The 23,682-nt window shown below is 39.4% G+C and overlaps 1 protein-coding gene across 2 annotated transcripts; it reads left to right on the top strand.

Moving 5' to 3' along the window:
• Positions 1-687: 687 nt before the first annotated feature.
• Positions 688-22,044, top strand: RB195_007415 (uncharacterized protein; the record flags this gene model as incomplete). Of its 2 annotated transcripts, XM_064181021.1 has the most annotated exons (21): positions 688-737; positions 794-960; positions 5,969-6,080; positions 7,174-7,290; positions 12,136-12,232; positions 12,575-12,653; positions 13,788-13,882; positions 13,953-14,106; positions 15,089-15,233; positions 15,531-15,675; positions 15,734-15,883; positions 15,960-16,043; positions 17,419-17,539; positions 18,066-18,130; positions 19,203-19,273; positions 19,333-19,446; positions 19,500-19,641; positions 20,601-20,669; positions 20,938-21,075; positions 21,350-21,491; positions 21,956-22,044. In XM_064181021.1, the coding sequence occupies 21 exons, from the start codon at positions 688-690 to the stop codon at positions 22,042-22,044; spliced, it is 2,346 nt and encodes a 781-aa protein (XP_064037845.1). The 2 variants fall into 2 exon arrangements, with proteins under 2 accessions (XP_064037845.1, XP_064037846.1); XM_064181022.1 differs by lacking the exons at positions 688-737; positions 794-960 and having other exon boundaries at positions 5,959-6,080.
• Positions 22,045-23,682: the final 1,638 nt, after the last annotated feature.

The raw sequence follows: 23,682 nt of genomic DNA, 5'->3' as shown, positions 1-23,682 counted from the left end.
CTCATTACCAACCCCGTGACCAGCACGGGACCACGGGGAAATTGCAGAGCACGTTCTGCGGCACGTGATGACCGTGACACCCTATTAAGAACCGTGTCCCGCCTTTTGTATAATCTCCATGGGACCGTCGTAAATCGTAGTGACTTTACTGTAATTATTTTCCGTGGATAAAAGTGTCATTCCTGTTCGTATCATTGCGTATCCCTCTCAGTTACCTTCTGTACTATACTGTAACAGTGCTTTCTATGTATGGTACAAGTTCCAGTTCGAGTTACGTCACTTGGTAGCGACATATCGGGCGAAAGCTACTTTTGCCCTCAAATTTTGCATATCAGTGTACAACTCGGCCAGAAAACTATAAATTTGTGGGGTATCCTCGCTAGTTTCCTTGTCTTCGTAGCGCATTCCTATATTTCTCCAAATTTCTCATCCCATCATTATGGAGGGCATTTTCTGAGAAAGGTCAGAGCTGAGAATGTACTGTCCCGGAGTGTTGTAAACTTTTTAGCGTTTATACTCGCCCTTACAGTGGTAACACTAGCCAGGCGGTTCCAAATTCGCAAGTTATATTGCACACGATTATTCCCAGACAAAAATTGAATACTGTAAAGAGGTTCGAATGTTCTATTGTCTTGAAACCTCGGCATATTCTGTCCATGTTTTGTGATAGTGTGATTTTCAATGTAGATGGTTTCTGTTTCCACTATCCTGAACGGTTATCGAAACACTGACCCACGGTAGTGTGGCACTTGACGGGATAAACGTAGCATTGCTCCAGTCATCCTCTATTTAGGCCTCCGAAGACGGCGAAAAAGCCGAAACGTCAGGCAAATAAAAAGGTTCCATCTAAAAACCTCGCAGGCACAGTATCACAAAACATAGACTGTATAGAGAATAACAGTATTATCGTTCAATACCGAAGAATTTGTACGACGAAGATTCTTGAAGCTAGCGAGAGTGGTGAGGGTTTCCTCCTCCTACAGTCCTCGCGAGGTATGTATAGTCTTGTATACAACACAAGAAGGCATTGAGAAATGTCCGCAGCGCGGAATGTTATCATTTTCCTGGAATCCCTGCAGGTCGGATCCCTGGTGAAATGTCAACAAAAACTACTGGCGGGAAAGAAGTCTTATTTTGAAGGCATCACCCCACCAATCTGAGATGGTACGGATTTCAGGTGGAGAATTCGTATACGGGATCGTAGATTATGAAGAGGTGAGTGATTCCGTCCATTTCTTCCCAATTGCCGTAGAAAACGGCCAGGAAGATACGGCTTCGAGCGTTCCGGCGCGCTACTCTCTACAACGAGTTCGATTGGAGCGCGCCAGCCTTGCGCGGCGCCGAATCTTTCGAGCCGTTTTCTACGGCAATTAGGAAGAAATGGACGGAATCATCCCCTCTCCATAATCTACTATTCCGTATAGGAACTCTCCACCTGAAATCCGTACCACCTGCGATTCCTGGGGTGATGCCTTTAACCATTTTAGATTGGAGTTATTGTCTTTTCGCTGCGATGAAACGTCGATATTTTTAGAGTGAGCGTTGCCCGTTAGTAAAACTTCACGAAAATAATAAATATGTTATTTTCGTATAAAATTCGTTCGTTAAAAATAATGTAAATATATATAACGTGAAAATTCTGAGTTTTTGAGCGTGATGTGACATCAGTTGATTTTTCAGATACAGATGCACTGCGATCTACCTAAATACAACATTTCCAAAAATCCTTAGTCTTTAAAACGGATCAAACCAATAAGAATCCATTAATCCGCTTCGATTTCACTTCTATGCGCATTCACAAACGAATTTAACGTTTTGTGTGCAAATTTCAAATACATCGATAGAAACACGACGTTTGCGCATTCCTCTTCGTACAAAAAGATCATCTCCAACGAAAACAGCGAGATTTTATTGTGATGTCAATAGTGTTTCGTGAAAGTACCCAGCTAAGTACAATACGGCCGGTTATTCTTCTCAGCTGGATCACTTCCGACCTCGCATCGATGCATTCTTTGCCTAGCAGCATTTTTCTTGCAAGTCTCAAATTCTTCAGCAGATTTCTATCTTGGAACTGGAAGGAATTTTCTTTCAAACTGAGTTCTCTTCATGTACGGCTCACCTCGGCATGATGATCATTCACTACTGGTGTTCTTAAGTTGATTCGGACACGAAGTTGTTATAATCCTTTATTCCTTGCTAACGTTTCGTCGAGTTCGTCCTCTTCAGAACCTCAAAAGGATGAAATCGAACATGACTCAGCTAATCCAGCGCCTCCATATTCACCCAGCAGCAAAGAAAATCCTTAGTCTACTTTTGGATCTCATAGCTGGAACAAGTGGAAGTGTAGATCGTACTTCAGGATTGAAGGACTTCCATACTGCTGCTACTGCTGGATACCCGTAGTGAGGTAGTGGCAAGCACAATAAAATAGCAACCTCAATATAGGGGCGAGTTAATACAGAGGCATTCCTCTTTGCAATTAGTTCGAGAGCTCTTGTAGGGAACTCGTCCGGCCTTGACTATGCATAATTTTCGAAACGAACGACATGGCTTTTGGCTTCATATTGTACTGTAGCGATGCTTCTCAAACTACCATCCAAATCCAAACCCGCTTCCAGAACGTTGCGCGCCGCAATACGTGGTTCTCGCGCCAATATCGTGATCTTAACTTTAAAATCTTCTCCATTTATTGTTATTATTTATATTTATTATTCATTTACCATTCATATCCATGACACTGTACCCTATGACCACTCCAAATCACCCTGAGAACGAATGCTAAGCTGTGTACGTTCCTTAAAGACAGAGTTTGCAAAAATTAGTGAATTTGGTTTCTTCCCACTGATAAATGAAGTTCGGAAAGTACTAGTTTCCAAATAAAAGCGGAAACAGCGGAAGTGGAAAACTTGACAAATTCTGGATTCGGAGGCGTCTGCAACATCGGTGGGATTGATTTTATCTAAAGTGGCAACTCTTTGCACCCAAGTAAAACCAGAATTAAACTCATAAAATAAATTCCTAGCGGAATTTCATGACTGGCTAACCCCGTGCATCCGTAAGACTAGCAAAATCCACTTGAGTGAGGTTCGCTTTGCCAAACCTATGGATGTAAAGAGTTGCGTCGTTGGTTAGACTGAAATCTTTGAATTCTGGATTTATAGGCTTTTTTTGTGTTTTTGCTGTGACAATTGCAAATTACTCTACAGCCCTATCTACCATCCAAGAAAACTTATGTAAAGATAAAACAACATCGAACATTTTCCCCAAAGCTGCCTCTAAGGATCAAATCAATCCTCTTTTTATGTAATGCACAGGATTGGGACAGCAAATTAGAACACAGTTTAGATTTTATTAAGGTCAGCAACTTCTGAGAAAACTCCAAATAGTAAGGTTACTGTATATGCTGCCCTTTGGTTGATCATTGACTCGTGTTAGGAACCATTCGATTCCTCTAACTAAGATCCATACCTCGGCATATGAGGCAAGGTATCACGAAACTGACGATGTTGCAGTTCCTCTGTGCGAATATAGAGTTCAGAGTGTAGATTACGGGTATGCGCCTGGTCCCGCTCATCCCCCCCCCCTCTTTCGCTCTGTAACTTCCTGAATTACGGGTATGCGCTTGTTCCTACGAAGTATGTGTCGAAACGCGCCAACCTTGTGCACGCGCCGCTCCCACAAGCGAACGGTGGAAAATCAATGAGGTCTCAGTAACGGCCCATTCTGTGTAAAATTTCAACGCATAGGCTGCTGAGAGAAACAGGGAAAAATGTAAAAAATGTAAAAAATGTGTAGAATGTCGGCGTGTTCTAGCGTATCTCGTCGGAACTAATCCGGTTCCCACACCGTTTTTCAGAACGAGACAACGGGGAATTTGGGCGTGAACGCGCTCATACTCGTAATCCACACCCCGACGTTTATTAGTTCTCCCCAGGTTTCCCAACGACGTCAGTTTCGTCTTACGCTGATTTTATCGTCATTTCCGCAATTTCGCGGAAACTCTGTAGTATTCCGTGCCGATGCGTTGATGCGAAAATTGTTTCGTACTTGTTTGTAACAGAAATAACTTCGATAATACCTGCATCGCAAATTCGAGCACTTCTCACATCCATCATATTTTGACAAATAACAAAATGACAACGACATGTAACCGTTGAAAAATCGCAAAAATCTCCGTGCTTTCCAAGATATCCTTCGAGAAATTGTATCCAGAAAAATTCGTTATACAAATGCAAGAAAAAAAAATGCAAAAATGAGGCAAAGAACAGAATTTCGAGCACCCGATGAGTGTGTTAACGTTACGCATTTCTGAGATTTTCTCCGAGAAAAATTCTTTGGATAAATGCAAAAAAAAAGTTCAAAAATGAGGCGTAGAACAGCATTTCGAGCACTCTACGAGTGCTAATGCTAACCCACTCCTGAAACCGTGGATTAAGGCTAGGTGAGGCGAAAGATCAGATTTTTTCTGACGTTTGCTCTACTTATTTTTAATCACTGTTGTGATGTTCAGCTCACGCGCAACTAGTTGTTATCGGAAGAGATCTGCACTGATGTTTTGTCGTGTCTAACCCTGAGTGTGCGGGAATGAATGACAAATACCGTAGAAGTGGAACGAAAATCGACAAATCTCTTCCTCCTCGCATCATTTTAACGATAAAGATTGTTTTTAAATTGTTGAGAATAGGGAAATCCTGAACGGGAATTGTATTCAGAAGAAAAAAAACTCTCTGGATAAATGCAAAAAAAAGTGAAAAAATGAGGCGCAGAACAGAATTTCGACCTCCTTCATAGAAATTGTACTCAGAAAAAAAAACTTTGAATAAATGCAAAAAAAAGTGCAAAAATGAGACGCAAAACCATTCGATGACTGATTCGATTTCGACCATTCGATGAGTGCTAGCGTCAACGTTGTGCTCTCCAAAAATCGTGGATTTAAGCTAGCTGAAGTGGTAGATTAGATTTTTTTGACGTTCGGTCTACTTATTTTTATATTTTATTACTACCACATACTCTAGTATGTACTATATTTTATCTACTTACTTTTTTTTTATTTTTTGACTGACAGAAACCTTCTCACAAAGCCATATGAATTTATGACTTCAAAAAAGGGGGAAGTGGAACCATTTGAGAAAACTCGCTCTGAAAAAAACGTCTACGCTTATTTTGAAAGCTGAAAAATGAAAGCTCAATTTTTTTAGTAGTAAAAATAAATAGATAGAAATAGAAATAAAAATAAATAAATAATGAAATCACGAAAAAGAAACGAAAAGAAAATATTTTAACAAATATTTAACAACAATATTTTAACATTAATATTATTATAACATAATATATAACATTATATATTATAACGAAAATATTTTAACAAATAAAACAAATATTTTAAAAATTTTATTCAACAAATCCATATCTACGGATATGCGGTGGCATGGATATGCGGTAGTAGTGGCAATACACGTCACACAATACCATATCCTCAAAGAAGTGAACACAATTTCTCTATTTTTTAATGTTTTTCTTTTAATTCAATTTTTTCTATTTTTACATTTATCTTTTGATTATTAAAATTATTATTATCACTACTTATTGCAACTTACTCATTGTACCTTCTATTCTGGATTTTTATCCCTCATTTTCTCTTCCTCCGTCGTCGTGTCCCTCGTGTTTTTCATGAGTTCCGGTGAGCGATCGCCGTCTCTCTCTGGCGAGGGACTGTATCCTGTAAGATCAACGTCTTCTCAATGGATCATAAAGTGTTCTTTTAATTCGAACGAATCATAAGCAGAAATCTTTTGTGAACCTGTTCACGTGATCAAAAAAAAAAAAAGAAAGAAGAAGAACTGATTGCGCCCAAATGAGTTTATCGAATAAATTCCCCCCCTAGTCGCAATGATGCCATCATTTCGATACAAATCCCAATGTTTGTCAAATTTCCTCGTCCTCTCCCTCTCATTCGCAATGATTTTAGAGAACTCAGAACAACGTGAACCAATTCTCCCACAACGTAGCACCTCAGCCACTAAACGATATCGAAAATCAAAAATGGCGAAGGAGGATGGCCTCATCTCAAACCTTAAATCGTTGGTTTATTTTCGTTTCTGCTCTTTTTTTTATTTTCTTTGACTCAATTAGCAAAAAAGAGTGTTTTGCTTTGTTATGCAGTGATGTCACTTTTTTTCAAAATTTGTTGGAGGTGAAGAAAGCTGCCTCCCTCGATAATCGACTAATTTATTCAAAAAGTAAAGCGAGCGCTGAAATGACGATACGAACTTAGAACATTAAGGAGCTATTCCTACCAAATTAAGGGGAAATGACTCGCATAAAGGAGAACTAGGAGTTAGGGAATTTCTCGAAAATTTTCACATTTTTAAAACCTTCTAGTTTAAAATTAAAATCGAAAATTTTGAAAAATATCAAATTTCTCTTGCGCTTGATTCAATTTCGGTTCTCTGCATCAGTTAGACTAGCATTCCTGGGTTTTTCCTAGATTTAAGCAAAAAAAATTCTTAGTCGCTATAGTGTTTAAATTTGTCGATTCATCACGATCATCGTCATCAAAAAATACTAGAATTCTGAATCCGAACAAAAAAAAATCCAAGATCGGGACTACTGAACTCTGATCGCATGGTTTTTTTAAGTTAACTTCTTCATCGAATCGTTTGGATTTGTGCAGACGCTAGCACAGCGAAGTTGGAGTTATCCTTGTAATCAATTGATTGTCCTTCTGTGGAAATCCTAAAGGAAAAATGATTTTCCCTGGAAATCAAAAACCATTAGTGATAAAAAGAAAGGAAAAAGACGTCTGGAAACAACACTTCAGTGAATCCTTTTTTTTTTCTTCTTTTTTTACGAAAATTTCCTGCCATTTTTGTTGGGGCTACCAGAAAATAACGTGTCGATTCCACATCTACTTCCAATTTAATTTTTTTTTATCACACCAAAAATCACTTTCCTACAGATCTAAAAATGGAAATTTGCACAGCAGATAGTTTAAAAAAAGCAAATTGTATCGGTGACCGAGTGGAAATGTATTCTCGACAGATTTTTCCAATTTTACGAAAAAAAAAGACATTATTTTCCAGTATCAGTGCTGACAACATCGTTAATCTTCACAAAAAAATTATTGCCTGGACCAGTATCTTTCATATTTTCGAGATAATTCCTATGTTCTAGCTACCCTCCAGCCGTATTTCTTATGCTCGGGAATGAGTTCTGCGAGCGTTTCTCGTTCTATGGGATGAAGGCGATTCTCACGCTCTATTTCATCTACGAACACGGTTACACCGACAGGTATGTAGGATCAGTTGAATTTCGACTATATACGGAGATTGATTCAATCGATAATGGAAGAAGTAGTGAGAAAATAAAGAGTTATCCGGGAAAAAAATAAGAACACTAACATATTTAGTACGTTCCCTGAGGAAATGAGGAGAATAATGAACAAGTAAGTAAATAAATAAATAATAAAAACAATAAATAAAAAATAAAATAAGTATAAAAAAATAAATAAATATAAACGATATAGGTAATAAGAATGATATGACAGTTTTGGAATTGATAAAGAGTTATCCGGAAAAATAGGAACACTAACATAGTACATTCCCCGGCCTCCTACAGGCTACATACATGTTCATAGACGAATTGAACAATTCTGAATTGAAATCGAAGGCGTTGTCAATAAATTTCATGCGGACTGATCAATTTCAAACATTTTATCTATATCACCCCTTCCCCCCTCCCCCCCCCAAAAAAAAAACACTTTTCTGGAACGCCAGCGCGATGCACCACTGGAAATGATTACAGTGAAGATAAGAAAGAATATAGTCGTTTTGTAGCAGATTCAGGAGGAATTTCCTTCGTAAAGCAATAGGGATAGAAATGAGTTTAAAATCGGATTTGCAGCCCAACCACTTTTTCCATCAAATTTCGGAAGGATTACCCGAATTTCTTCATCACTACGGAGTAAATTTTCGCAATAATTTCCCATAATTTTAATTCATTTCATAGTCATTTTATTATCTTATAATTTCGCTCAATTTGTTGAGATTAACTGTTTTTTTTTTGTTTATGTTTTATTAGAACCTTTTATTAGAAGTTTTCTTAAAAAAAAAACATAGTTTTTAAATTGTCTAAATTCTAAGAAAAAAAACGAAAAAAAAAAGAAAAGGATGGTGAAATATGGAGGTTACAAAGATTCTTGCCAGAGATTTGGTAAGTGCACAAAACGAGCAACTACTCATTTTATTCTTATTACTATAGGTGTTTTTGGGCTATTTTTCTTTTAAAAAAACAAAAAAGAGTAATTCACAAAATTTCCCAAGCAGTAATTCAGAAAAAAAAAGCTCTACGTTTGGGCAACTAGTTAGTTTTGAAGCCATTCGTTTTTCTAGGGGCAAAAAATTCAGAATTGTAGTTAGGAGAATCCTCAAATCATGAAGATTTTCAGTCATGTGTCCAAATATTTTTAGATTACTTTCTGAATGCTACTAAATTTTCTTGATTGGTATTTTCTTCAGCAAACACTTAAGGTAATTCATTCTTAAGTCGTCAAACTTTTTCAGTTATTCAGTTTTTTTTTCTCAGTTTTTCTTTGCAATTTTTTTTTCCAAATTGAACATTGATTAATCGCATCAGGCAGCGATAGCGCTAGCTTCGGGACGATTTGGTAACCGGCCGGTCAGCAATGTGTGCGTGTGTGTGTGACTTGCCTTGTTTTAGAACATAACGCAAAAACACACACGAAATGCGACAAATGTTTTACGATTCGATCACGACTTCGATCATTCACTCACTCCTAAGTGCAAATATTTAGCGTGAATGAGATTCCAGTCAAACGAATGAGAAAAAGAATGTCTGGTCATTGAACGAAATAAGAGTTCCTTTTAAAGGCATCACTCCACGAATCTTCAGGTGGTACGGATTTCAGATGGAGTATTCGTATACGGGATCGTAGATTATGGACAGGAGGGTGATTCCGTCCATTTCTTCCTAATTGCCGTAAAAACGCCCCGGAAGATACGGCTTCGGGCGTTTTGGTGCACTATTTTCTACGAGTTCGATTGGAGCGCGCCACTCTTGCGCACACGACGCATCTTCCGGGCCGTTTTTTACGGCATTTAGAAAGTAATGGATGGAATCATCCCCCTCTCTATAGTCTCCCATCCCGTATACGAATATTCCACCTGAAATCCGTACCACCTCAGATTCGTGGGGTGATGCCTTTAACCTAAAATGTTTAGTTTATTTCAAATTCAGCTACGGAAAATCCTTAAAAATAGAGAATATGTAAAATCTTCTACAAGAAGAAGAAATCTATTAGGTTCTCTGAAAAAGCATTACGTGTTTTTTCTATGTTTTTCATTTATTCATATGATAAACTAAGGATCAATGAATTTTCCGTTTTGTTCCATAATCTTTTGCTTATCTCTGAGTGAGCTTCAGGATTCCTTATTCAGAAGATATTTATTATTTAGAAGAATTGTTTTTTATTTAGAGGGATCTGTTCTTATCGCCTAAAAACTGAATTAGATACTGAATTACATATAGCCATACATTTAAATTAAATGTTGCACCACGTAAAGAGTTTTGAAGAGAAAATCTGATGGCACAATCAATCAATCAGATCACCTCCCGCTTATTACAGGAACACTTCCAGTCCAATGCTAAAATGAGAGTGGAAATGTATTTTCCTTTGTGTGATGTGTTTGTCCGCGCACAACTTTTTACTGGATACAGCAATGTATCCCACACTAAGGCACGTACGAACGCATCACGCAGCGCAGAAATACGTTTCCACTCATATCAGCATTTAGGAAATGTCACTTCGCAACAAACGGCTATGTCCTGTAGCGAAATGCTGTTGAACAGCCTTAATTAAAACTGGATAGCACCATTAAAGGATAAGAAAGGACAAAGTGTCTGGCGGTAATCAATCCGCTTAGGATCCGCCACCACGTTCACTTCAATTCAGGATCGCCTGAGGTTTACGAACGTGTAACTGGCCTATACAGTAACTTGCGGGGGGTAGCCGGCGGGTCAAGTCAGTATTTTTATCCTCCCCGACGAATCTGTTTTATCGAAGGGATGGAAGGCTTGGTGAGCAATAGGGCGGATTCGAACCTCTGATCGATCTTGCAAGCAGCGGAGCTCCTAACCGACCACGCTACAGCAGCCGCAAAACTCTACAGATAGCGGATAATATGACTGAAGAAGAAATCACTAATGGTTTCATTTCCATCATATTTATCCTCCTAAGGACACATATTCGGATAAGTGCAGACTAAACTTACAACAGGTGTATATTTTTGCTGTCAGATCTGGTTATACGAAAGCTTCCCGAACCCACCCAAAAAGAAAGTCACTAAAATACAATTTTATGGAACAGGTAGGGCGAGTGTAGTGTAGCGGTTAGAGGTTCCGCTTCCAGCACGATCGATCGGAGGTTCGAATCTGCCCTAGTGCTCACCAAGCCTTTCATCGATATCCTGGGTCTGTAAATTGGTACCAGACTTGTCTCGGAGGAAAAACACTGACTTGACGCATCGGCAACGTTGTTGCGCATCCCAAGCGGATTGATCAACGCCGGACACTTTTTCCTTTAACTTATGGAACAGGTGGTGAAATGTGACTTAGAACAATCTACGCCATATCTTACACAGATAAGAATATTTCTTGTTGGCACAACCACCCCTTTTTTAGCTGCATAGTAAATTATTCCCAATTAGCCGCGCAGAATGCGACCTACATATTTTCCCAGACCACACCAAGGCTCCCACAGAATTGTTTTTGCGCAACAAGTGACACGTTTACAAGTGTTTCTGTTCGATGTCCTTGACGTCGAATCATCCAGGAAGCGAAAATAACGGCGAACATATGTTAACAACAGATTATGTGTGCTTAGAAAATCTTTAGAACCGGAAATCTGAGTGTTCACTGTTCGCTCTGCTGTGTAACGATGTACAACAACGTAAACACATTGTTTACGTCCGAAATTTGTTCACAACATGTAAACCATGAATCCTAGAACTTACAAGGATACATAAGAATAAAATTCGTTCTTTACCCGAATTATCTAGAAATGAGAATGGAACACACGCAATACCGCTACTAACCTGTGTACCAAAATCCGTCAACGGCGGATTATTCCGACGCAACCCGTCCTTATCCTTAGATCCTTAAAAATCTCTTAGGGGAATCCATAGAAATGGGCAAAATTAACGTATGAAAATATCAATCAAAAATAAATGAATCGCTGATTTCAAATATACTTCCGGAATTTCGTTTCGACAAAGCTACAACTTGAGAACAGGCAAAGCTTCCCCAACCTAAGCCAATTACTTTCACACCTCCGCGATTCTGCCATTGCCCCATATCTCGGCGGACACACGTCCAGGGAAGAAAATGGTGTTCTCAAGATTCCCGCTGATTTCTCAAAGTTAGAGAAAATGTTTAAAACATTCGCAACCAGGAGGTTATTCAGAATATTTTGGTACCGCAAATTATATGTGAGTTCAAAAATTTTAATTGCCTTCCAAAATTGACGAAAGGGCTCAACTGGATGTTAACAAGAAGGTAAAGTAGTAAAAGTATAGTTGTAAGTGCAACAAAGCTCTGACAAAATAAATAAATTGAAAAAATGCTAAAAAAAAAAAGAAATAAAACAAAAGTTAGGTCAATCGTAAGAACAAAAGGTAAAGGTTGTAATAACCACTCACCGATCTCTCCAATGACATTCGGTCCCCGTAAAATTTAATGCTAGAGATTCGACCAAACTGTCTAGTTCTTATTTTTTCAAAAAAAAAACAACAACAACATGCAATGCTTATCTCTCAGTCAGTGATGATTTAATAAAAAATCGTTTCCATAGGGTAATTGAAAATATTGAAGGGTAGAATGCAAATTTCAGCAGCATTTGATTGTTGAAAGAGTGAAAAAAGAGAGCACGTTTGTTTATCTTTTTTTTTTATTTTTCTTCTTTATTTATTTATTTTTTTACTTTTTAACTTTTACTTTTTTACTTTTTACTTTTACTATTTTTACTTTTTTATTTTTTCTTTATTTTTTTAACTTACTTGTATGTCTATTTGAGTGCATTCGAAGATTGTACTAGATTAACACAACCTTTGTACATTTCAGTTTCGCCACTTTGATTTACCATGCGTTCACCTGCCTCGCCTATTTGTCACCGTTAGCCGGATCTGTACTCGCCGACTCGTACCTAGGAAGATTTAAGGTTACGAATTCTTAGCAGCGTATGACATTTATTTGATTTTGAAAATTAGTCCTACTCATTTTAAATCAATATTGATGTTTTGAGAATTGATCGAAAGACTTGACAGACTAAAATTAAAATTAGTAGTCATATTGTACTAGTTGAGCCACAGAAATACTAGGAAACGTGAAGAAATTTGTCTTTTAGTGAGTTCCGTTTAGCATCTTTCGTATTCCACGTCAATTGTTCCAATATAACAGATGTTGTATATCGTATATTTACTTATATTTATTTATACCTGTACTTGTTTTGTATATTTACTATCTAACTAACCTGTGTGTCTATTAAATAATTTCTATTCAGGTTATTCTGTACGGTTCATCCATCTACGTGCTTGGCCATGTGTTGCTATCATTTGGTGCGGTGCCCAGTCTCGGTTTAGGTAAGAACGGTACAAAAGATCTACAGTAGCCATAGAAACACTTCAAAGGCGGCACATCCCGAAACTGACGATGTTGTGGCCTCTGTGGTTTCTGTGGGCAAATATAGAGTTCGGAGCGTAGATTACAAGTATGAGTGTGGCCACGCTCAATTCCCCCTAATCGTCCCGAAAAACTGCGTGTGAAACGGCTTTAGTTCCGACGAGGTACGTTAGAACGCGCCACCATTGCGTGCACGAGCTGACGGTCAAAAATCAGTGGGGTCTCTCCACAAGCCTATTCAATTAAATCCAATGAAAAGGCTGCTGAGGGAACCCGGACGTGCGCAAGAGTGGCGCGTTCGAAGGTTCCTCGTAGGAACAAACGTCTTTCATGTCGCTTTTCGAGGCGATTAGGAGGAATCGAGTGGGACCACGCTCATACTCTCAATTTACACTTCGAACTCTATATTTGCCCACAGAAACCCGTTAAACATCGTTAGTTTTGTGATAAGACGCCTTTAAATAATTTTTTATTTTAAAATTGATCTGTGGCAATTCTACAGATAACCAAAACATCCCGCTCTCCTGCACATGCTCTAGAGTCCAGAATCTTTGTATTTTAGAGTGATCGGTAGGGAAAGGGGTAGGGGTTTCGATGTTGAACTCTCTTCAGTAGTCGATAGAGGTGGAAACGTAGTTTGCAACAATCACAACTAAAATACCAAACAAACTCTTTCAAGCCCATGAATCAGAGACATTGGTAGCACCCGAGACGTGCGTAATTTTACACAACGAAGCAACTCTTTGCACCCATACAATCAACGAAATAACGCTAAGTGAAGTGAATTCCACTTTATTGTACGAGTATAAACAGTTGGTTTACAAGGCAATTTTATCACCAATACATTTTAAGAGGTTTAAGTCATTTAGTTCTAATAAAGGGTTCCTCAATCTTATGGGTTCCGAAAGTTCTTGTCTCGGATGCCGTGGATAACACTGATTTCTTGACTTACAAGTGTTTTTTTTTCGCATTTTCGCTGTCATTTTCGGAAAATCCGTCCAGAATTCTATCGGGAAATATTTTATTCAATTTAAAATTTAATTTATCGGGGAAATAGTGAGAATTTCTGAGGAAAATCCAATCTCCTATTGTAGCGTTGAGATCGGTGTTCGATTTCGGTGGACTGTTTGTGATCGCTCTCGCCACTGGCGCAATTAAACCGTGTGTTTCTGCTTTTGCTGCTGATCAGGTCGGTGGTTCTCTTCCAGAAGTCCCAAATCTTGAATATACGTATGAAAGTACCCTTCATTCCATTTCAGTTCTCTGAAGAACAACAAGATCTTCGCGCTCAGTTCTTCTCGTTTTTTTACTTCGCGATTAATGGCGGTTCTCTGTTCGCCATCATTCTTACGCCTATACTAAGAGGACGAGTGAGCTGCTTTGACTCACAGTACTGCTTTCCGCTAGCATTTGGTGAGTTCATGCCGACTTAGTTCAAAAAGATTGAAGTAGCTAGATAGACCTGGTTTTTTTCTTCTAATTCCACCGATGTTTTCACATTCCGAATTCTCGCTCCGAATCCAATGCTTGTGGCAAGTAATTAATAACAAGCTATTAATTGTAGTTGACATTTTTAAAGTTACAATGTCAACGATATCGTTCTCTCCTGCAATTTACAACGCCAAAGTTGGCAAAAAAGTTCAAAATCCTCCTAGAACAAAATACTTTTCTAAACAGGAAAATTACAATACAATTACAATACAATTTTAGATTTTGTCGAGGATAGTTCACCAAAATAAATTCTGGACAAATTTTCTATCTTTATACCAACTTTCAATGTGCCAATTCTATCAGTTTGTAAACTTAGAAGTCTCAAAACTCTAAATGAGTGAGGTAAATAAATAGTCGTGTTGACCTCCTGGTTAGGTAAAAGATTGCGCTCAGTTTCGAGAAAAAAATATGAATAGTTTTACTGCTTTCACGCTCCACGAAAACCATGTATCCATGCGATACAAGGAAACAATTTGCGAAAGTAATTCTCGTAGATTGCCGAAACATCCCTGCTCGTCTATAGGCAATTTCAAACTTTAAATGCATATTTTGAAATCAGCAAATAATCTCTTCATGCTAAAGACGGGGGTGCAGCGCAGTCGGTAAGAGGTTCCGCCGTGGATGCACAATCGATCGGAAGTTCGAATCCGCCTCAGTGCTCACCAAGACCTCCATCCCTCCGGGGTCAATAAATTGGTGCCGGACTTGTCTGAAAGGATAAAAACACTTACTTTTCACAAATCTATTTACTTACACTTACTTTCGGCTAGACCCAGGAAGTCACTGTGTAGGCCAGTTACACGTTCGTAAACCTCAAACGATTCTGAACTGAAGTGAACGTTGTGGCGCATCCCAGGTGGATTAACCAACACCAGACACTTTATCCTTATTCTTTATGCTGCAGGTGTTCCTGGTGTGTTGATGGTGGTGGCGTTGCTGTTCTTCTTGGCTGGCTGGAAATGGTACAAAAAGTGTCCACCAAGCCGTGAAAATGTGGCAGGAGCGGTGATTAGTTGTATGTGGACAGCAGGGAAACGAACACTATTCGGGTAAGCAAACATGGTCAGCATTTGATGTGCAGACTCATCTAACTATCTCCTCTACTAGTTTTTTTTTGGGAAAATAATTGAAAATGAATAGAAAATGAATAAAAATAAAAAACAGAAACAAAAATTAACACTTTGCCTTTGATTCAAGTCCTTTTGCTTCACTGATACACACTCTTAATTAGTTCTAATTGAAGTTTAATATCAATTAATATGTTAGTAATAATTAATTTTAATGTTAGTTTAGTTGAATTATTTTTTCTTTCATCCATTTTTTTTTTTTTACTTTACATATCACAGGCGCTCCACTAAACCAGTAGCGCATTGGTTGGATCGTGCTGCACCGGAACACAGCCCAGAGATGATCCAAGCCGTAAAATCCTTCGTTAACGTGGCCGTCATCTTTGGACCATTGGTGTTCTTTTGGGCGCTTTTCGATCAACAAGTAAGTTTTCATGAAGCTTCGTTAGAAAAAAAAAATCCACCAATTTGTTCTTGTGTAGGGTTCCACATGGGTACTTCAAGCACGTCGATTGAATGGACGAGTTGGTTGGATCACTTTCCTCCCGGAACAGATCAATATCCTCAATCCGCTTATCGTAATCATAATGGTGCCGGTTTTTGAAGGAATCATATATCCAACGGCTAGAAAGGTTCGTTCATAGAGACCCAGGCGTTCATCAGACCCAGAAATTCTGTACTGTGATGCTCGTGATCCGGATTTTTTAGTTCTTCCACGTGACTCCACTTCGTAAAATGGCGTTAGGTGGTCTGCTCACCGCTACCGCCTTCATTATGGCTGGTCTCCTCCAGGTTAGCTCAGTTTGTCACTATTTTCCTTAAAGACATCACTCTATCCGGAATCTGGAGTGATGCAGGTTTCAGGTGGGTTATGGCTATACAGGGTCTGGAGTGATGTAGATTGTGGGGAAAAGAGTGATTCCGTCCATTTCTTCCTATTTACCGTAAAAAACGGCCCGGAAGATGCAGTGTGTGACAAGACTGGCGCGCTCCAATCAAACTCGTTGTGGAAAATAGCGCCCCGAAACGCTCGAAGCCGTATCTTCCGGTCCGTTCTTTACGGCGATTAGGAAGAAATGAGCGGGATCCCACCTGTTTCTGCAGCCTACGATCCCGTATAGTCTTTGACCGTCAAAAATCCATATCATGTCAGATTCGCAGGGTGATCCCCTTAAATACTAATAATCAATAGAGCAAAAGAATCGACTAATCCCTTCTCATTCTTCTTCCATTCTTTTTTCCGTATTATCCGCATTAATTTCTATTCATCCCCGTCACATCCTCTTGGCACGCCATTGAGCGTAATAAATAAGTAAATAAATAAATAAATAAATACGTACAACACTTAGTATTTCCGTAGGAAAAGTAAATTATTCGTCAACTCTCAAGTATTTCTCCTTTAAGAAATAGTGGAATTAGGACAGGCAATAGTTACATTAAAATCTAATACAGCAATCTAGAATCTTTTATAACTGAGAGTAGATATAATTTGAGTATTGGAATGCAAAACTAAGATTTTTTCGAATACACTCAACCTATTAAAGTAACCAAAAGTATATAATATTATAAATATCAAATAATAATATAGAGTAATAAATTAATAATATAGATGAGATTAAAATTAAAATTTCTTGAGAATTCATTAGGATACAGTTTGAAAAACTTTTTTATTTTTTGTAGTTAACTACACACACTTTAAAGAGAAGTAAAAAAATCAATTTAAAAAAAAGAAAACGAGCTGGCATCCGCATTGGAGAACACTTTCCAGTAGGAGATTTACAGTGAACAATCTATTCCATCTATAGAAATCTATAGAAAATATTGTGCAAGCAAGTATCAAACTTCTATTATTAATAATAATTATTACTATACTACTACAATATAATACAATACTATAATTTAATTACTACTTAAATATGAAGCAAATTCAAGTACAAAATTCTCTGGTTTTTTAAATCACCTGCTTGGTACTAGGCTCTAATCCATCTTTGACACTATCTGCACTGTCCCCAACTCTTGCCCTTTAAAAAAAAACAACTGTGAAAATCTCTTAGATATCCTCTCCTTCAGTAGAAAGCTGTTCCAGAAAGAAATTCCAGAATTAACTTTTCAAATAACCTTCACTGTGCACTTCGAAACTTCAATTGTAGCTTTGAAAAAAGTTTAGTTGGAAGTAAACAATACGATCGAGACGCCACCAGCGGCTGGACGGGTCTACCTACAACGAATTGGTAACGCCAGTCACGTGCACTCATTCCAGCGCATAGATGATGTTGCTACTATCATAGGTAAGCTGATTCTCCCTTTAAAGGCAACACGTCACAAAACCGAAGATGTCGCGACTTCTCCAGGAAAAGATATTGATACAGGTGTACATCATAAATGTGAGCGCAATCGCACTCAATTCCCTCTAATTGTCCTGAAAAATTGCATGAGAAACGAACATCTTGATCGAATTTTCCTACGAGGCACCTAGCTACGAGCCACATTTCCGAGCACAGACGTATAGGTATAGGTTCCGTATGTAAGCGAGCAGATAGTCGGTGAGCTCCTAACGCTGTCTCTCCAGCCAACTCCGGCAGACGCGTATGCCAGCGAGTGCATGCTTGACAGTGTTGTGAGGTGCCTCGTAGGAACATCCTATCAATATGGCCGTTTCCCACGCCGTTTTTCAGGGTCTTTAGGAGGAAATATGCGTAGTCGCGCTCATACATGTAATCCACATCCCTATTCCTATCTTTTCGTGGAGAGATCCCCACATTCTGACATGTTGGCCTTATTAATAATTCCCTTCGAAATCTTTTTCATTTGAAGGAGATCTACCCACTGGGCGAACGGAACTCGATGCTGGTATGTACAGTATAAAGGTTGGAGACGAGGTGAGTGTGGAATTTCTAAAGAATGGAATTTGGAAATTGACGAGAAGCAAAATTCGAGGGGAATTTTCGATGTGAGACTCTACGTCATAGCATTGGCAATGTGTCAGCACATAATTTGCATGTAACACAACAAAATAATGAAACTCCCTTCACAAGTCCGAATCAGAGGGCTCAGTTCACCCGACGAGGCATCTTCTTACACCTGTGCAAGCGGTGAGAAAAAAGTGCGCAAGATGTCAATTTCCTACTCGTTTGAGTGTAAGCAGTTACTTTATTGAGTAATTTCACTACTAGCACACTTTATACAACTTCATTTCTTCAGTGTTCAAAAAGCGTTAGAAAAAAGTGTAAAGAGTTGCCTCGTTAGATAGACTAGGAAATATATAGAATTGAATTAGCTAAAAAAGATAGATTTGATGTTCCTGAAACATGTGTTTCTTGGGCGCGTTTGGAATTTTTGTGTTACCGCTCTTAAAAATACGCCTCAACTACTAGCGCAAAAAAACAACGTCGAAAATTTTTACGAATATTGGCTTTGAGGAAGGATTCTATTCTTCTCTTTCATATTTAAAGCTAGAGGAGAAATTAAAGTTCGGGTTCGAGATTACAGGGTCGAGCGTGGCCCCACTCATTTTCCGGTAATCGTCGTGAAAGCCGGCGTGGAAGAAAGTGTTCTTTCCTACGAAAACAGTTGCAACGGCCCAGCTTTCTGCACGCGACGCGTCAACAAGCGAGCGGTCGAAGAATGAAAAAGAAGAGCTCCCCTCATAAACCTATTCAAGTAAAATCAGTGAATAGACAGCTGTGGAAGCCGTGAAGCGTGTACAAGGGGACGCGTTATAACATAACTCGCAGGAACAAAAGCGTTTCCCACACCGTTTTTAACGCGACCAAGGGGAATTGAGCGTGGCAGTTCTCGTTTCCGTAATCTACACCAGGAAGTCTACGTTTTTCCTTGTCCTACTGTTTCCTTACCACGTCAATTTTATGATACGCTGCCTTTAATGAGGATACGGTGCATTTCAAAAGAATGTAATGTCTAAAACTTTGATGAAAATTCGCCTTGTTCTAGACGCACACGCTGAATCTCACTATTCCCAGGAAAGGATATGTGTTCGGTTTATACTCTGAAAACGATACCGCGTATGTTCTTGGTGTTCTGAGAAGATTCTTTTCGAAAAATAATTGAGTAGTGTGTTCAGGTCACATATCTTCACGTTCATGTACGCGACAGAAAAAACGGACAATGGTGCTTCAAGGATTTATTTCATGGTACCAGAAGGAGATGCTGGTCAAGTATTCGTAGTGAATCACAAGTGAGCTTTTCATCGAGAACTTGCAATCGTATAATCCATCTATCATGCTACAGAAACCAAGTGGTCTCGTCACAAAACTTGACTTCTGGGAATTTTGTCGACATTCGACCGAGATTCATCGATAATGGAGAGTACACACTTTATTATGGCAAGAATTGTGAGGACACGTCTTGTCCAAGAAAGATTCCGTTCACGGTACGTATGTCGTCTATGTATTAGATAATAGACCTAAGGTTACGTTGTTTTCTGGCATTTCTAGCATTCTTTCAACAAACATAGCCTTGTCTGTCTATCCAAAAAAAACATAAACAATAAGTCAATAGTGCGCGAATTTCCGTAGTCATGGCGTATTTGCTAAATTCTAACAAAGTGCACGTTGTTTTGCATGATCAACCTATTCCCAATAGCTTGATTGCAAAAAGAAAACTTCAGAGGCTCTCCTTTATTTACATGAACCGACTGTATCGATTTTAAAATATTCACTTAAACATAATTGGAGGAAAATGTGGTTGGGGAAGAGGGAAGAACTCAGTGGCGCCCTTATTTCTGAATACTCTATCTTACTTTCTTCTCTTAGTAACTTTAGCTTACATGTCATAGATCCTCTAAGAGTAATGCTTAGGTCGTAGGGTTCCGATTGATTTAATTACTTAACTCGAGAAATAAAGACGCTACTGTGTGCCCCGTATTTCGAGTTAATTTATTTGTACGTGCCGAGACAAGGCAGTGGCGCTACACTTCTATAAAACATTTACCGTTGTCAACGCACAATATGTTCGGGTCAAAACGACATGACGGACGGTGCAGTTGCGTAAGCGGTTGCGTTCGAAGCGGTGCGTTGGAGCGCAGCGGTTGGAATCAAGGTTGGACCTTCGCGAGCCGTAGCAATGAACGGTGGTAGCAGGGGTCTTACCTCGATTCCAAACGCTGCGCTCCACCGCATCGTTTCGAGCGCAACCGCTTACGCAACTACACCGTGCTTCATGTCGTTTTGACTTTACTATTCATTTTGGTGCATCAGCTCCAGACAAAGCCACATCTGCCGTGTCAAAGAGTGAGATTTTCTTTCATCGAAAAAAAGACCCTCATATTGCCAAATTAAATCCCTCACATCTCACATATTGTTCTTTCTGCTTTACGACAACTGATTTTAGGCAGCTATGGGATCCGCACATGTTCTGCATGTACACGATAACTCGATGGAAGGGGACTACCATGAGTTGGTAAGCTTCAATCCAACTATATGTAATTTTGGCTTCTCTTATCATTCACCTTCTTTGATGACTACGGCAAAAAATGACTAGCCCACTCTAGAATCCGTTTGCTGACCACCTTCCTGAAATCGGCAATTTTCAGCCTTTTCGCCAGCGACGGCGAGTGACGTACTCGTCATTACAAAATCATACCCCCATTCATATGTAGAGAAACAAGCAACCCATACCTGGATCAAATTATAATTCGTTTCATGTTCTTTCCACTAATGGCGTCTAGGTTCGTCCAAACACGGTGTCGATCTTGTGGGTACTACCGCAATATTTCGTCATTACTCTTGGCGAAGTTCTGCTGTCCGTCACCGGTTTGGAGTTCGCATACTCTCAATCCGCACCCAATATGAAAAGTGTTCTCCAGGTTTGTCAGCGTTTTTCTTCTTCGAAAAAGTTCATTCATAGTAGGGCACGGTGCAGTTGCGTAAGCGTCCGCGGTCAGGACGGGGTAGTGGAGGCGGTTGTGATCGAGCTGAACTCTTGCTTGCTCCATACATAGCTACAGTTCGCAATGGTCACAACTCGATTCTAACCGCTATTAATACCGTACCGCTTCCAGTGCCGCCGCTTACGCAGCTGCACCCTGAACCAGTTCCATGTCGTTTCGATCCGTCTGTACCATCGGTTCTTATTTCCAGGCTCTCTGGCTATTAACCGTTTTCATGGGGAACGTGATAGATATGGCGATCAGCGGAACGCACATCATCCCTGAACCAGCAACAGAGTTCTTCTTCTATGCGTTGCTGATGATCCTCACAATGGGAATATTTATAATCTTAGGTGCGTTGAGGACTCTATGAAAGAAACCTTAAAGATACATAGAGGTAGGAAGTAGTTTACGAGCATGAGCGTTCTTATGCCCAATTCCTCCAAGTGATCTAGTGAAAGGTGTGTGCAACAGCCTTCAGTGAACAAGTCTTCCGAACGATGCAACTTTTTACGCAATAGAACGGTGGCGACCTCGTCGTCGTCCAATTAACATAACTCAAATGAGGAGCAGAGACTGCCCCATTTGCAAAATCGCAGACGAGTCGTGGATAGTCCTCGTTTTATTGCCCGTAATAAGTTGTATCGCTGCGTAAAAAGATCACTCAAAGTGGTCTCACACGCCTTTTTCTAGATTACTAACATAGATTGGTCTTAAACACAACTCGTGAATAATATCGATGCCACTATCTCGTTGTGGAGAGATTACAACATCATCATCGTAACATGCTATATTTAATCAAATGTAAATTTTTTAGCTATGCGATACACATACGTCGAGAATGTAGAGGAAGCTCAGCCAATGCAAAAGAAGGAAAATATCGATTCTGAAGACACAAAATGCTAGTCTCCTTTTCGTCAAAACTCTCACATCCAATGCTTTAATCTCAGTTGAACTTCGCTCCAAGCAACCATTCCTAGGCAAGGTTCAGCCCCATACCCCGTTAAAAGCGAAAAAAGACACTCACAATTCTCACACAAAGATTTCGCGCATATTTGTGCTACACTTTCTGGAATAGGACTGCATTGGAGCACATACCAGCTACATTTGATACTTCATAACTTTATTTTCAAGTTGTTACACTTAGATCCCTTAGCACTTGTGCAGGCACCTAATGCACGGTTAAGTAGACTTAAAGATCTCAATCGAGAAGCACTTATAGATGAGGCGAAAATTTAATATGTATGGTGTAGTTGCAGAATTCGGCTAACGCGTGCAATTGCTCTCGTTAGAATGCTTTCGTACCACTCGAAACTTTAGCATAAATTCAATTAATAGTTCCTCTGCCAAACATCAAGATTTTTTCCGACTTGGATGTACAATCGCCATTCTTCTATGTTGTTGCAAGTTGTAATTAGTTGTTGTTGATATACAGAAGTGTACATAAATATATCACATTGCGGACAGATATCATTTGGAAGAGATTTGAATCCTCGGAACCTTGAGTACAGAAGTAACTAAACGTACAGTTTTGGTAATTTGTAACTTTCAGCGTTGTGATCTCGTTTACACATTACATGACAATAAAAATGCGGCGAACTGCAACTCCCATCGGCGGAATTAGTTACTTTTTTCTTTCTTGGTCTCTCACTCGGGTTTCACACTCATCTATTTCCCGTCCGGGTAAACTATACCGTATCCTTCCTCACTTCCAAGCTCTCATCAAGTTCAGTTCGTTCATCGGATAACAAGATATAGAACTTGTCAGCTATTATATTTCCAATTACTTACAACCTACTCCCTCTGTCCCCAGCCACCCCTCTGAGGTTTGAAGACAGCGTATCATGAAATTGACGTGTGGAAATCTGATGGAAAACATAGAGTTCAGCTGTAGACTACGAATATGAGCGTGGTTCCACTCAGTTATTCCCAATAGTCCTAAAAAATGGCATGAGAAACTGCTCCTACGTTTACGTTAGGTTACGAGGTACGTTAGGACGCGCCACCCTTGTACACACCGGTTCCCTAAGCAGCTTTTTCACCGGTTTTACTTGAATAGCCTGGTGAGGAGACGTCAGTTGGTCACTGACGTCTCCTCACCAGGCTATTCAAGTAAAACCACACTCCACACTTGTGGACACACTGCGTGCTCTCGTGGGAACAAGCGCTGTTTCCCATGCCTTTTTAGGAGGATTAGTGGGGATTGGGCGCGCCACGTGCATATTCGTACAGGATCAGGTTTCAAGCCATTTTGATCCGACTATACCAGCGCATTGATACTCGTATCTAAAGTTACACTCGGCTGCAGGAGGCTGCACAGCTTGGACCAATGCTAACGCGCCGCGAAATTCAAAATACTACAAGCGAGTAACCACTTCCTCCGTTGTTTCAGAGGAATAAGGTTAGAGAAGAGTAGAAGTTGACTGCTTTACCATAAAACGAACGGCGAGAGTACCACAATAAACCATAATCGAAGGAAAAAAGGAAGTAGGATCTCTGAATTTCAAACTGAGTAAGGGATGGAACTAGAATTTGGGTTTTTCC

This window comes from Necator americanus, chromosome I (genome assembly GCF_031761385.1).
Source record: "Necator americanus strain Aroian chromosome I, whole genome shotgun sequence".
Taxonomy (NCBI): domain Eukaryota; kingdom Metazoa; phylum Nematoda; class Chromadorea; order Rhabditida; family Ancylostomatidae; genus Necator; species Necator americanus.
Note: the sequence above shows the minus strand (reverse complement) of the source record. Positions and strands in the feature narration are given on the sequence as shown.